Genomic DNA, 14717 nt, shown 5'->3' with positions numbered 1-14717 from the left:
TTTTACTTTATAAATATTTCAAAGTAATTTATCTTATGAACTTTTAGTTTATTTTTTATTTATATAGTTATATTCGTTTTACATCTACTAATTAAATTATTGCTTAAAATTTATTACATATTTGAAATTTAATAATATAGTTTTTAAACTAATTGATAATTAATAAGTTACCAGCTAGTTCATAAATTGATAAATTCTTAACTTGTAAATTTTATAAAATTTATCAAAAAATAATTTTTAATCTTAAAATCTAAATCTTAAATTTTCTCCATGTGACATTGATTTTTTTTAAATATATTTATCAAACTTTAATATCTGGACCACGTCCGAACAAGATATTTAAATGCTACAACAACACAACAGGATGGTCACTTTACAAAATTAGAAAAAACCCAATTTTGATGTTCACCTTCTTTCCTTCCACAAATACAATACAAAACAACACATATTTTATATTGAAGAAGATATTTGTTCCATAAGTCACTAACTAGAAATTTCTTTATTGAAAATAAAATAAAGTACTAATATTTAACAATAAATATATACTTTATCATTATTAAAACTTTAACAATTCATATAAAAAATTACTAGTTAATATAAATTATATTTTAAATTTATAATAAATAATTGCTTAATATTAATTTTATTATTAATATTATTTTAAAGTTGTTTGATTATTATTAGAGTTAAATATTTTTTTAATCTCTAAACTTTGAAGTAAAATTAAAATTTATTTATGAATTTAATTCTCAAAGTTTTAAAAATAAATAAATATAATTATTTCATCGTTAAATTTTTAAATTTTTGTAATATGTAAAAAGACATTTCAAGCTTATAATATAAAATTCTTATAATATCATTTAATATATACAATTAATTTAATATCTTTAAATTACAATAATTATATTTATTTAACTTTTAAGTTTAAAAACAAAAATATTAAAGTTTAAGACAATTTTAAATTTAGAAACTAAAAGTATATTTCATCTTTATTATTATTAATATTATAGAGTTGATATTGTTTTGTATGAGTTAGCTCAATGATTTCATGTTTGATTTAAATTATTGTTTCCACTTTCAGTTTCCTAATGCAACTTAAAGAAGTGAAGATCATTGCTCCATGGGCAATCGTGCACACTAAAATGTTTCAAAATCTTGTGTTACAGTAGTAATTAATGGAGTGTCTGATTTATTATTATTACTGGTAAAGGTTTGTTTGTAAGAGGAAGGTGTCTCTGTTCAGTTCATGTAAAGCTGCGTGGGTCCCATCTCTCTCTCCCTTCGACCAAGTACAATCTTCAAACCTAAGATTGGATTTTTTTTGTGATGGGTAGCATTATTTTATCAATTAGTATCATTGACCAAAAGCACACCAAGTCATGATTTATTCTTTGTCTTCTCGATTTCTGACTCCAAATTGTTAGGGTTCTGGGAAATTAAACTTAGTTTAGATCGATTGTAATGTGTGTGTCAATTGTGGTGTCAATTGTCGCTGTATGTTATTGGGGTATGATTTAGAAAAAGGAAAATAGTAGCTCTAATTATTTTGTCGCCATGGAAAGAAGACTGTTTCTTGTGTTTTTCTTGCTGTTGGTTATGGTGCTCTCTGTCTTTGCCATCGAAGTGGAATATTCACACTGCAACTGTGATGAGGAAGGGATTTGGAGCATCCACAACGTTCTGGTTTGCCAGAAAGTGAGTGATTTTTTCATTGCCATTGCATATTTTTCCATTCCCCTTGAGCTCCTTTACTTTGTGAGTCGCTCCAATGTCCCCTTTAAATTGGTCTTCCTTCAATTCATTGCCTTCATAGTTCTCTGTGGATTGACCCATTTACTCAATGCATATACTTACTATGGCCCCCACTCCTTCCGCTTGTTTCTCTCCCTCACTGTTGCTAAGTTCCTCACTGCTCTTGTCTCCTGTGCCACTGCCATCTCCTTTCCCACCCTCATACCTCTTCTGCTGAAAATCAAAGTGAGGGAGCTCTTCTTGAGGCAGAATGTGTTGGAATTGGGCCAAGAGGTTGGGATTATGAAGAAACAGGAGGAAGCTAGTTGGCATGTTAGGATGCTCACTTGTGAGATTAGGAAGTCTCTTGATAAGCATACCATATTGTATACCACACTTGTTGAGCTTTCCAAGACCTTGGATTTGCACAACTGTGCAGTTTGGATGCCTGATGATGATAGGAGAGAAATGCTTTTGACACATGAGTTGAAACCAAACTCAGCAAGTAGTTTTCACAGTTCTATTCCTATTAGTGATCCCGATGTGTTGGACGTAAAGAATAGCAAAGGGGTGTGGATTTTGAGGCCTGATTCTGCACTCGGAGCTGCAAGTAGTGGTGGTGGATCTGGGGATTCAGGTGCCGTTGCAGCCATCCGCATGCCGATACTTCATGTTTCCAATTTCAAAGGAGGCACACCGGAGATGGTTGAGACATCTTATGCTATACTGGTTTTGGTTCTTCCAAATTCAAACTCCAGGGCTTGGACCTCCCATGAAATGGAGATAGTGGAAGTGGTTGCTGATCAGGTTGCTGTGGCCTTGTCTCACGCGTCTGTTCTTGAAGAGTCTCAGCTTATGAGCCAGAAACTTGCAGAGCAAAACCGGGCTTTGCAACAGGCTCAGAAGAATGCAATGATGGCCAGGAAGGCAAGGAGCTCGTTTGAGAAAGTTATGAGTCACGGAATGCGGAGGCCAATGCATTCAATCCTGGGCTTGCTTTCAATGTTTCAAGAGGATAGTATAAGGCCAGAACAGAAGATTGTTATTGACTCAATTTTCAAAGTTAGCAATGCACTCTCGAGACTGATTAATGATGTGATGGAGATTTCCACGACTGACAACGGAAACTTCCGGTTGGAGATGAAACCTTTCAGTCTGCATTCAATGATGAGGGAAGTTACTTGCACTACCAAGTGTTTGTGTATATATAAAGGCTTTGGTCTTGAAGTTGATGTCGACAAGTCTTTGCCTGATCTGGTCGCTGGTGATGAGGCAAGGTCTTTCCAAGTAATTTTACATATGATTGGCTATTTATTGAACGTTTGTGACAAAGGAACACTCGTATTTCAAGTTTATCTTGAAAGTGGTAGTGGAGATAAAGATGATAGAAGTTTTGCAATACGGAGGTCAAACATGCAAAATGACTATGTACCTATAAAATTTAATTTTCGAATAAATAGCATTAGTTCCGAGTCAGATGAATCATTTTCAACAACAAATTATTCTGGTAGAAGGCACCACAACAATGAACCTAAGGAAGGCCTGAGCTTCAGCATGTGCAAAACAATAGTGCAGGTAGGTGCACCATTTTCTTTTGAAAATTTACAAATCTGTGTTCTTTTGTATGTGGCAGTGACATTTAATTTTGCGCAGATTTCTCTGCTAGCATGTTTCAGCTAAGGATATATGGTTTTCTATCTCATGAGCTGTAATTTATCTCCAGTCTGTTAACAACTATCTTTTTGTGATAAAGAAATGCATCGTTCTTTTTGTTAATGACAATCAAGGTATAGCTTGGGTCTAGCAACATTTTACCGTCGCTATTTTCCTCTATAACTTTAGGATTCTGTCTTATTTCTCCCCCATGTCTATGATATATTATCCTCTTTTGAGATCTTAACCTAGATTGTAAGAATTTCTAGCATCATAGGCATCAAGGACAAAATGAATATTGAAATAGCAGACATGGCTAAGAGAGTCTACATGTTTCTCCTATGAGAGATCTGTTAGTTATGCAGTTTTAATATAAAGGAGACTCAAATTGCCCATTCTTCAGTTGTATTGTGGCAACAATTAACACTAAATATATACAAAACGATAAGTCTGTTCATACATTTTGTTCTGTATATTTTGAACAGTTGGGCCTAAAACTGAATTTTGTTTTGTCCTTGCTTACCAGCTTGAGTGGGTTGGTTGAGCAGCTTTCAGGATAAACCAACTGAAGTATGTTTCGTTTTAATGTGGTGTAATTGTTTTTGGTAATTCTAACAGTTGATACAATATAACATGCAGATGATGCAAGGTAATATTTGGATGTCAACTAACTCTCTGGGAGTGACACAAGGAATGATACTTCTTCTCAGGTTTCCGACAGGATCATATCATGGAAGATTCATTCTTGCTCCCAAAGATGTTTCAAACTCCCAGTTTAGAGGGCTTAAGGTTGTGTTAGCTGATGATGATGATGTAAACAGGACTGTGACCAAGAAGCTGCTTGAGAAACTGGGGTGTCAAGTAACTGCTGTTTCATCAGGATTTGAATGTCTTGGTGCTGTAAGTGCCTCTGGTAACTCCATCAAAATTGTTCTGTTGGATCTTCACATGCCCGAAATGGATGGTTTTGAAGTTACAAGAAGGATTCGAAAATTCCAAAGCCGTAATTGGCCCTTGATCGTGGCTGTGACTGCAAGTGCAGAAGAACACATCAAGGAGAGATGTCTTCAAGTGGGAATGAATGGACTGATTCAAAAACCTATCCTTCTTCATGAGATAGCAGATGAACTTCGAACAGTCCTGCAACGTGCAGGTGAAAAATTGTGAGAACAATTTTAGTTATCTCAAATTTGTTAGGTTCCTCAAAATTAATCACTACAACATTCTGAAAGAGAACCTGGAATTCTTAACAAACTGAAATATACTAGATAGATAGTAGATACTAGGTTCATTTTGCTAACCACTTTTCTGTTTGATCCTCATGCCGCATAATGAATTGTGACTCTTTCAAGGTGTATAGAACCTCTTCTCGTCCTCAAACGAAAAAAGGACTAAATACAAAATTCTGAAAGTGCTTACTTTCTTGCGCATATATATGTGAAAAGATGAATGAATGTGGCAAAACTATACATTACACTAATTTTAGCTTATGTTCCACAGTTGTTAATGTATTGTTGTAATATTAGTTATTCAATAAACTTATAGAAATTAATACGATATTTAAAATTGCTCATTTGATCAGATGAGCCCATACAAATTAGAAAAGTTTTTTGTTAACTGAATTTAGATTTTTTGGTTGGTGGATTTTGTCTTTGTCACTTGATGATAACTAACATTTTTGTAATTATAATTTTAATGCTCGTCATATTTTAATTTTTTTTATCATATTTATTAGTTTCATGAATATTAATAGTCATTACACTTTAGAAAAACTTGAAACATTATTTCTCTGATGGTTATTTAAGACCAACTTGATCACAGCATTATTAATGTATTTAAGATTGAGTCTAGTAAAGATTATTCCCAGTGGAAGAGTATATTGTACAGATAAAATCTTAATCAACTTTTATTTTGATGTGCTACATTTTATACACAAGAAAATTACTAATGCGCTATGCTGATAGAGAAATGTCCAATTAATGTAAATTTAGGTATAAAGATCTTTAACTCTTCAACTATAGTTTGTGTTTTTTTAGGTGGAGACATTGTATTAATTACTCTTAATTGTGTTAAGATGAATTTTGTAAATTTAGAAAATGTTAAATGTTTAAAATTCATTTTTAAAATGTTTATTTAAATAAATCAATTCAAATTTTTGGTATGAATAAGACAATTTAACTCCTACTATGTGCAATATTTATTTTTCATAATATATATTTAAAGAATTGATATTCCAATATTAGACTTTATGAAAATAATATTAGTAATTGTTGAAAGTTTGACAATTTAAAAAAATGATTAGATAGTATACAAAATTCAAACATTTAAATTATTAATATATATTTGAAGTGTCTTTTTGTTCTCAATTCAACAAAGTTTATACTGATCTCTCGTGATGAAGTTGATATTCAGAATGATAATGGTTTTACCAGTTTATAATCTATTATTAATTATAAAGTTGGGATGTTAACAAATAAAATTAGGAAGATTATCAAACAAGAAAAAGAATGATTGAGGATTTCCTCACGTTGATTTAAGATCTTCTAAATTTTAACCTTTTTTCTTATCGATTTTTTTAATATATTTTCATTTTTCTTTTACTTACTTTAGGTTTAACTCTTGGCCTTAAACAACTATTTGATTTTTTTTAATATTATTAGTGAAGATCAAATACCTATAAATATTCTCGTTCCAAACTTTAAATATGATGGTTTAATTAATTTTATTTATCCTAATATTATATAATAAGAAAAACTAAAAAAAAAAAAAAGGAATAGTAAAAACATCATTTAACCAGTAAATTGAGTCAGAATCTCTGAATCATTAGACGTTAGATCAGGCTCTATGAAAAGAACATGCAAACAAGATAATTTAAGTACCATAATATATAAATTAAATTTTAAAAATTAATCAATCAACAGTGACATACTTTGATTATCTTGTAACTTTTTACAAAGCACTAAATATTTATCATAGCCTTCCAACATTTGTCATATAGAAACTGTTTAAATAATAAAAATTTAAAATTTCACACAAGTTTATAACATAATTTTGTAATTTATATAACATAATTTTATATACCTAATATAAATTTATAATTTTATACAATTTAAGTATATAAAATTGTATTATATTATTATATTAAACCATTTTCAATTTATCATATTTTAAAGTTTTAATTCACTGTATTTCTTAAATACGTATACTCTCATATTATTATTAATTATATTAATCTAATTACTTATTTTACAATTTCATATTACATCATTTGGTTCATTTTAAATTGTTTAATTATTTTTTTTTCTCACTTACAAGAAAATGATCAAACTAGTTATTTGATGAAAAAGTATTCGTCCTATAAACTTTTGGTTTCATATATAAATTTTATGGTATTTTTTATAAGCATATTTCTAGAATAGTTTCTTATAAATGCCAACGCATAAAAATAATAAATACATCCAATTAAAACAAATCTCAAATACATTACATAAGTGGACAATAGAAGAAATACACAAGGACAATCTTACAAATTGATTTTAATTTCATTCATTTTTATGTCAAAAAATATTTAGAAATCAGAAGAGTTCAATGACAGTCATAACAGTACAATATAATTTGAATTTTGCATTAAAATTCAAACTTCTATACTTAAATAATATGAAATTTAAAACAAAAGAAATATAGAATGAAGTTTTCATATTAGTAATATTTATGTATATAGAAAACAGAATTTTAATGTAACAGGTCAAATTAAAAGTTGATTATGAAGTTTTTTTATTTTTTTGTGATTTAATTTTCAATTGTACAAGTTCTTTTTTCTTTGATTCATCTTCATACAAAAATTTCAAAAGCCTTCGATGCTTAAAATATCAATGGCAGATGATGATCAAATATAATCAACTAGAACTATACATTGCTGGCCTCGAAGGTTTAAACACAATATGTCAGTATCAATTTCTGCATCTTTATTGAATACCTAACATAGTATGCCAGAAAAGCACTAGTGTCACATTCTTCCATCTTTTCATAAACAAATGCAAGAAACCATAGGCACTTTCAGAGTTTTGCATTTCGTCCTTTACTTTCTGATGATGGATGATGGGTAGCAGTTCTATATACATTGTTTGAAAGCCATAATTCATTCTTGGGAACAAAGACTAATCACAAAAATGGTTAGTAGAATGGATGTAGTATCTAGTATATTTAGTTTAAGAACTTCAGGTTCAGGTCAATTAATGAATTTTGAGGAACCTAAAATTTTTTTGATATATTTAAGATTGTTTTCAATATTTTTCACCTGTACGTTGTAGGACAGCTCTAAGTTCATCTGCTATCTCATGAAGGAGGATAGGTTTTCGAATGAATCCATTCATTCCCACCTGTAGGCATCTCTCCTTGATGTGTTCTTCTGCACTGGCAGTAAAAGCTATGATCAAGGGCCAATTATGGCTTTGCAATTTCCTAATCCTTTTTGCAACTTCAAAACCATCCATTTCCGGCATATGAAGATCCAACAGAATAATTTTGAATAAGTTACCAGAGGCACTGATAGCACCAAGACATTCAAATCCTGATGAAACAGCAGTTACTTGACACCCCAGTTTCTCAAGCAGCTTCTTCGTCACTGTCCTGTTTACATCATCATCATCAGCTAACACAACCTTAAGCCCTTTAAACTGGTAGTTTGAAAAATCTTTAGGAGCAAGAATGAATCTTCCATGTGATGATCCTGACTGAAACTTGAGAAGAAGCGTCATTCCTTGTGTCAAACCCATAGTGTTAGTTGATATCCAAATATTACCTTGCATCATCTGCATATTATTCCATATTGTATCAACCATCAGAATTACAGAAAACAATCACACCACATTAAAACTAAACCTACTTCAGTCGGTTTATCGCTGAAAGCTGCTCAACCGACCCACAGGCAAGGACAAAACAAAATGCATGAAGCGCTTATTGTTTTGTATATATTTAGTGTTTATCGTTCTCATAATAAAACTGAAGAATGGGGGAAATTCTACTCTCTTTCACGTTAAAACTATAGAACTAATAGATCCCACAGTACAAAAAAGCAGACCTTCTTGGTGCTTTTTGCTATTTCAATATTAACTTTTCCTCAAGTTCTATGATGTTTGAAAGTAGACTAAATAGGAGCTTTGTATGCGAAGGCTATTTCCTATTCCTAAAAATGACTCTGACACTTAAAAAGTCTAATTTTACTGACAGTTTCATCATATGTTCTCAATATCAACTCCTCAATGCATCATTCACCAACTCAAAAATTTGAGGGTTCAACCCTAAAATCGTCTTCTAAGCATAAAATGTGATGCTGAGGTTACAGCCAACACAATTCAGAAAATAAATGAGCAGCACATAGTTTCTCAAAAGGGGGGAAATAGAGCTATTTAATAAACAGTAAAAACATAAATGTAGGAATAATTCATATAACTACATGGCAATGACAGAAAGTGATATTGAAATTTTCAGAAGAGAATGAAGCACCTACCTGCACCAACGTTTTGCACATGCTGAAGCTGAGGACTTCCTTAGATTCATTGTTGAAGTGCCCTTTAACATTACAATTTGTAGTTGAAAATGATTCATCTGCCTGGGAACTTATACCACTTATATGAAAACTAAATCTTATATGTACATAAGCATTTTGCATGCTTGATCTCCATATTCCAATACTTTTATCATCTTTATCTCCACTATCACTTTCAAGATACACTTGAAATATGAGAGTCCCTCTGTCATATATGTTCAATAAATAGCCAATCATATGTAAAATTACTTGGAAAGACCTTGCCTCATCACCAATGACCAGATCAGGCAAAGACTTGTCAACATCAACTTCAAGACCAAAGCCTTTATATATACACAAACACTTGCTAGTGCAAGAAACTTCCCTCATCATTGAATGCAGACTGAAAGGTTTCATCTCTAACCGGAAGGTCCCATTGTCATTCGCAGAAATCTCCATCACATCATTAATCAATCGTGATAGGGCATTGCTAACTTTGAAAATTGAGTCAATAACAATCTTCTGTTCTGGCCTTATATTATCCTCTTGAAACATTGAAAGCAAGCCCAGGATTGAGTGCATTGGCCTTCGCATTGCATGACTCATAACTTTCTCAAACGAGCTCCTTGCCTTCCTGGCCATCATTGCATTCTTCTGAGCCTGTTGCAATGCCCGGTTTTGCTCTGCAAGTTTCTGGCTCATAAGCTGAGACTCCTCAAGAACAGACGCGTGAGACAAGGCCACTGCAACCTGATCAGCAACCACTTCCACTATCTCCATTTCATGGGAGGTCCAAGCCCTTGAGTTTGAAATTGGAAGAACCAAAACCAGTACAGCATAAGATGTCTCAACCATCTCCGGTGTGCCTCCTTTGAAATTGGAAACATGAAGTATCGGCATGCGGATGGCTGCCACGGCACCTGCATCCCCAGATCCACCACCACTGCTTGCAGCTCCCAGTTTCGAATCACGCCTCAAAATCCAAACCCCTTTGCTATTCTTTATGTCCAACACATCTGGATCACTAATAGGAATAGAACTGTGAAAACTACTTGCTGAGTTTGGTTTCAACTCATGTGTCAAAAGCATTTCTCTCCTATCATCATCAGGCATCCAAACTGCACAATTGTGCAAATCCAAGGCCTTGGAAAGCTCAACAAGTGTGGTATACAAGATGGTATGCTTATCCAAAGACTTTCTAATCTCACATGTGAGCATCCTAACATGCCAACTAGCTTCCTTCTGTTTCTTCATAATCCCAACCTCTTGGCCCAATTCCAACACATTCTGCCTCAAGAAGAGCTCCCTCACTTTGACTTTCAGCAGAAGAGGTACGAGGGTGGGAAAGGTAATGGCAGTGGCACAGGAGACAAGAGCAGTGAGGAACTTAGCAACAGTGAGGGAAAGAAACAAGCGGAAGGAGTGGGGGCCATAGTAAGTATATGCATTGAGTAAATGGGTCAATCCACAGAGAACTATGAAGGCAATGAATTGAAGGAAGACCAATTTAAAGGGGACATTGGAGCGACTCACAAAGTAAAGGAGCTCAAGGGGAATGGAGAAATATGCAATGGCGATGAAAAAGTCGCTCACTTTCTGGCAAACCAGGATATTGTAGATGCTCCAAAACCCTTCCTCATCACAATTGCACTGTGAATATTCCACATCCATGGCAAAGGCAGAAAGCACCATGACCAACAGCAGCAACAACAAAAGAAGCAGCCCTTTTTCCATGGCAACGAAAAACTAGTGCTACTTTTTTTCCTCTTCTAAACCATCCCCCAGAGTTAACCAACAGCTCAAATTTTCATCACAATTGGCACACACATTACAACAGATTTAAAGTAACCTCAATTTCCCAAAACCCTAACCATTTTTAGCCAGAAATCGAGAACATAAAGAATAAATAATTGCTGTGCTTTCGAGGAATTAGCAAGAACCAAGACAACGAAGAAAGAATGAATCTTTTGGTTTGAACTTACCTGCTTGTGACCGCAGGAAGCGAGAGTGTGAGAGAGAGAGAGAGAGTGGGACCCACGCAGGTTTACATGAACTGAACCGAGACTACCTTGCTCTGCTCACACACCTTTACATGTAATAATAAATGTCTTTATTATCTGCCATCAAATTAATTACTACTATAACGTATTTGACAGATTTCATAGTATCCATTGTAATCTTATCCTTATTATTATAAGATTATAAGATTTCTTAAACCAGTAAAAACAAATAATTTAGTAATTTTTAAAATGATCAAATTAATCTTTATTATTTTTTAATTTTAAATCTTGTTCTCATCGCTCATGAATACAAAACATAAAAAAAAAATATCCTCCATGTTATGTTAACCAAAAGTTCAGACAATAAACTAGAATTAAATGCCTTTTTAAAATGAATTAAAATATCAAATTAAACTCGGGGTAGACTCATCAATCTTAAAAAATATAATTATGAAGTAATATTAAATTAATACTTTAAGAATTATGTATTATATGAAGATTAAAATTGATAACAAAAACAATGTTAAAAGCCATAAAATTTGGTGTTACCAGAATCCAAGAGTGAGTACTATGTATGACCTTTTTAATCTTTTTGTGTTAAATGATTTTTTAATTCTGAATCAAATTTTTATTACTTGCGTGAAGATTTTCGAAAAGAATTAATGGGAGATTCGATATTAATAAATCGTTAATAAATTATAGGGTATTATTTTTAACTCAATAATTTAATACAATATATTTTATATGTCTTTCATTTATATCCTAATTATTTCATTATTTTTATCAACTTTTAACTTATCTTGAATGTCTAATATTTTTAATATTATATCTTTTTAAATATATAAACTTAAAAAAAACCATACTTTTATTTTAAAATACTTTTTCAAAATTTTGATGAATCTATCCGTTTAATCCACTTATTTGTACCACGTTAGTTGGATTAATATTTTGAAATTGTAAGTTAAATGGTAAAATTAGGTCTATCCGTTTAAGTAAAGGTGAATCAGTTTGATCTATTTTAATATCTATATAGAATTTATAAAAATGAAAATATTTTCTTTTTTGTTAGAATAAATTAATTAACATTATGAAATTTATAATTATATATAAAGACAATATTTTTTTATGTCCATTTTAATAATTTTAATTTTATTTTTTATAATATAATTATTTTGTTAGATTATTAAAGATTAACAGTTACTTTTACGTATTTTTAATAAATTTGTCAACTTTTTTTCATTCTTTTTCTCTTTATTCATCAATATTTTTTTTCTTATTTTTTTTCATTCATTTTATTTTGTTTTTAATGAATATAAATTTATTTTGTATATTAACTTAATAATATTACAATATTATCTACTACTAATATAATATCATGTATATTTAAAAAATATGTATACACATGTATGAAAGTGTCTATAAAAAGAATCTTCTCTCTTTTGTCTACATTTTATAATTTCAATTTTATCCTCTACAATATAATTATTTGTTAAATTTTTTTAATACAATTGTTCATCTTTTCTCCGTTCTTTTTTCCTTATTCATCATCAACAATTAGTTTTTCATTTCCTCTTCATTTATTTTGCATATATGTTTATGCTAGTATTTTATAATCAAATGTGAGATCGTGACTCTCAATTCTATTAGCAAATGTGAGTCACGGAAAAATTCAAAGAAACCAATTTCTCTTTCATCATTATAAAACTAATCTTGTATTTTTTAAATTAAAATTCATTTTAATTTAATGTATTTTATTATTGAAAAAATATTTAAAAGTATTAAAAATAAATAAAAATGTAAATTGTTTAAAATTTTAATAATAACCTTTCAATTGTTTTGTTTAATTTTTCATTCTCGGTTAGTAAATCATTTATTGTCTTAGTATCATTTATTGTCTTAGTATCATTTATGTCATAGTGAAAAATAATTAATCATAAATCAAGTTTATCACAAAAAAAACATGTTGGTATATTTTGATTCAAGTTACTCATACTTATCAATCTTTTAATAATCACGTTTATATAATTTCAGATCAAACTCATCACATAATCATTTGTAATTATTCTGTTCTTATGATATTTTGTTGTTATTTCTGTAAACAATTTGTTTTAGTACGTATACTATTTTTTTTTCATTTTGAATCAGTCCTTTAAAAAATAATTTAATCTACATACTAAAAGGACAAAATTAACTAAATCGTTATAAATTAAGAACAATTTTTTTGGCGTTTGCCAATTTGCTGAAGAAATGGTTGAGCCAATGCATAGGGTTATTTTTAAGAGTATAATTGGCCTGTGAAATTTTAAAATTTATGGTTTAGCTTTAAATTCCTTGTTTCGCATATAATATAATTAAATTTTTTGTTAGGTTAAACTAGTACAATAAATAGGTATTTTATCAATATAGTTAAGGTAGATAAGTCAAGTCTATACGATACAACTTAATTGTGAGAAATTATACATGTATGACGCTATTTTTAATTTACAAAATTGAGATTATCCTCGTTAGATGACAAAACTTAAGTAAATTGCTGTTTAAATTATTAGATGATATAACTTTGTGTGATTTGTTGTTTAAATCAAAGTAGTGTCCTTGTAAAATGATATTTCGATTAAAATAAAATTTAAACTTGATTCCAAATTGAGAATATTTTTCCTTATATCTTTTATCTTTTGAATTAAATGACGTGTAAATTTGGACTGAATGTTATGATGAGTTGGTCAGAGTAAACGGTTGAGACAGATCGCCGATCAAAGGTCAAGACAGATTAGTCTGGATCGAAGGTTGTGATGGGTTGGCATGAGCAAAGGATTGAGAATCGAGATAGACTAACTTAAAATGAAGGTCAAAATGATGGGTCTGAGACAAAATGTTGAGACGGACGAACCTAGGCTAAAGGTCGGTTCGACATGAAATTTTGATTTTCTTAGTGATTGTTGCTTATATATATATATATATATATATATATATATATATATATATTTATTTAAAAAAATAAATTTTTTTGTGATAAAAAACATGGGTTGATGTGGACCATGAGACTTTTGTGGACATTTTAATCCTATGAACTTTTTAAATGTGAGGCTTTTTGTTCGGTGAACTATTTTGACCTCGATCCATGTGAATCGGAACTAATGTACGATGAATTAAACTAACCTATATTTCTTATAAAAAATAGGTCAATTTATATCTGATCAGATGAGAAAAATTAACCTATATTTTATATTTTTTTATGTAGAATGAGTCGATCCAACCCATATTTTATGGATTAAATACCCAAAATAAAACATACGACATTTTCATCCTATTATGAACTCAACTAATTATCTAAAGTTTTAGTTCTAAATAACGGTTATGGAAAATACAATGATAACAATTTATGCAAAAACATTGTGATCCTATTTTAAACTCAACTAATTATCTAAAGTTTTAGTTCTAAACAGCGGTTATGCAAAATACAATGATAACAATTTACGCAAAAACATTTCCTATTTATTTTTTCTCTGGTATAACTACCACACATATATTTTTCCAAAATTAAAAAAAAAAAAGAAAAAAAAAACATTGAAAAGAAGCAAAACGATTAGACCGAACATCACAAACATATATTGGCATAACCAAATTAAAATCAAAACAAAATCATATAACTAAAGTTGTCTGCATAATTATACAAAAATAAATAGGTCCATGTAATTGACTTGTTTAAAGCATCACCAAACTTCCATGAAGTTGAAGTTGGTGACCTAGCCTGAGCAAGGTTGAATCATCATCTATGGCAGATTTGAGGGACAAGAACTGTTATGATG

The 14717-nt window shown here is 30.5% G+C and overlaps 2 protein-coding genes across 2 annotated transcripts; one reads left to right on the top strand and one right to left on the bottom strand.

Annotated features, from left to right (window-relative positions):
* The first annotated feature begins 1116 nt into the window (after positions 1-1116).
* LOC114188112 (protein EIN4-like) lies at positions 1117-4816 on the top strand. The gene is made up of 2 exons (XM_028076641.2): positions 1117-3306; positions 4024-4816. The coding sequence occupies exons 1-2, from the start codon at positions 1555-1557 to the stop codon at positions 4549-4551; spliced, it is 2280 nt and encodes a 759-aa protein (XP_027932442.2). The 5' UTR covers positions 1117-1554; the 3' UTR covers positions 4552-4816.
* Positions 4817-7277: 2461 nt separating this feature from the next.
* LOC114188279 (protein EIN4-like) lies at positions 7278-10995 on the bottom strand. The gene is made up of 2 exons (XM_028076880.2): positions 8894-10995; positions 7278-8195 (listed from the first exon to the last, which is right to left on the bottom strand). The coding sequence occupies exons 1-2, from the start codon at positions 10643-10645 to the stop codon at positions 7668-7670; spliced, it is 2280 nt and encodes a 759-aa protein (XP_027932681.1). The 5' UTR covers positions 10646-10995; the 3' UTR covers positions 7278-7667.
* Positions 10996-14717: the final 3722 nt, after the last annotated feature.

This window comes from Vigna unguiculata, chromosome 6 (genome assembly GCF_037176805.1).
Source record: "Vigna unguiculata cultivar grain cowpea cultivar isolate G323 ecotype 2 chromosome 6, ASM3717680v1, whole genome shotgun sequence".
NCBI lineage: Eukaryota > Viridiplantae > Streptophyta > Magnoliopsida > Fabales > Fabaceae > Vigna > Vigna unguiculata.
This window is presented reverse-complemented; position numbering and strand designations above follow the sequence as displayed.

Excerpts from the sequence above, each read along its gene's own strand:
- LOC114188112 (XM_028076641.2), top strand. The coding sequence starts at position 1,555 with ATGGAAAGAAGACTGTTTCTTGTGTTTTTCTTGCTGTTGGTTATGGTG. Across the intron at positions 3,307-4,023 it reads TGTGCAAAACAATAGTGCAG|ATGATGCAAGGTAATATTTG; the intron begins GTAGGTGCACCA and ends TATAACATGCAG.
- LOC114188279 (XM_028076880.2), bottom strand. The coding sequence starts at position 10,645 with ATGGAAAAAGGGCTGCTTCTTTTGTTGTTGCTGCTGTTGGTCATGGTG. Across the intron at positions 8,196-8,893 it reads TGTGCAAAACGTTGGTGCAG|ATGATGCAAGGTAATATTTG; the intron begins GTAGGTGCTTCA and ends AATAATATGCAG.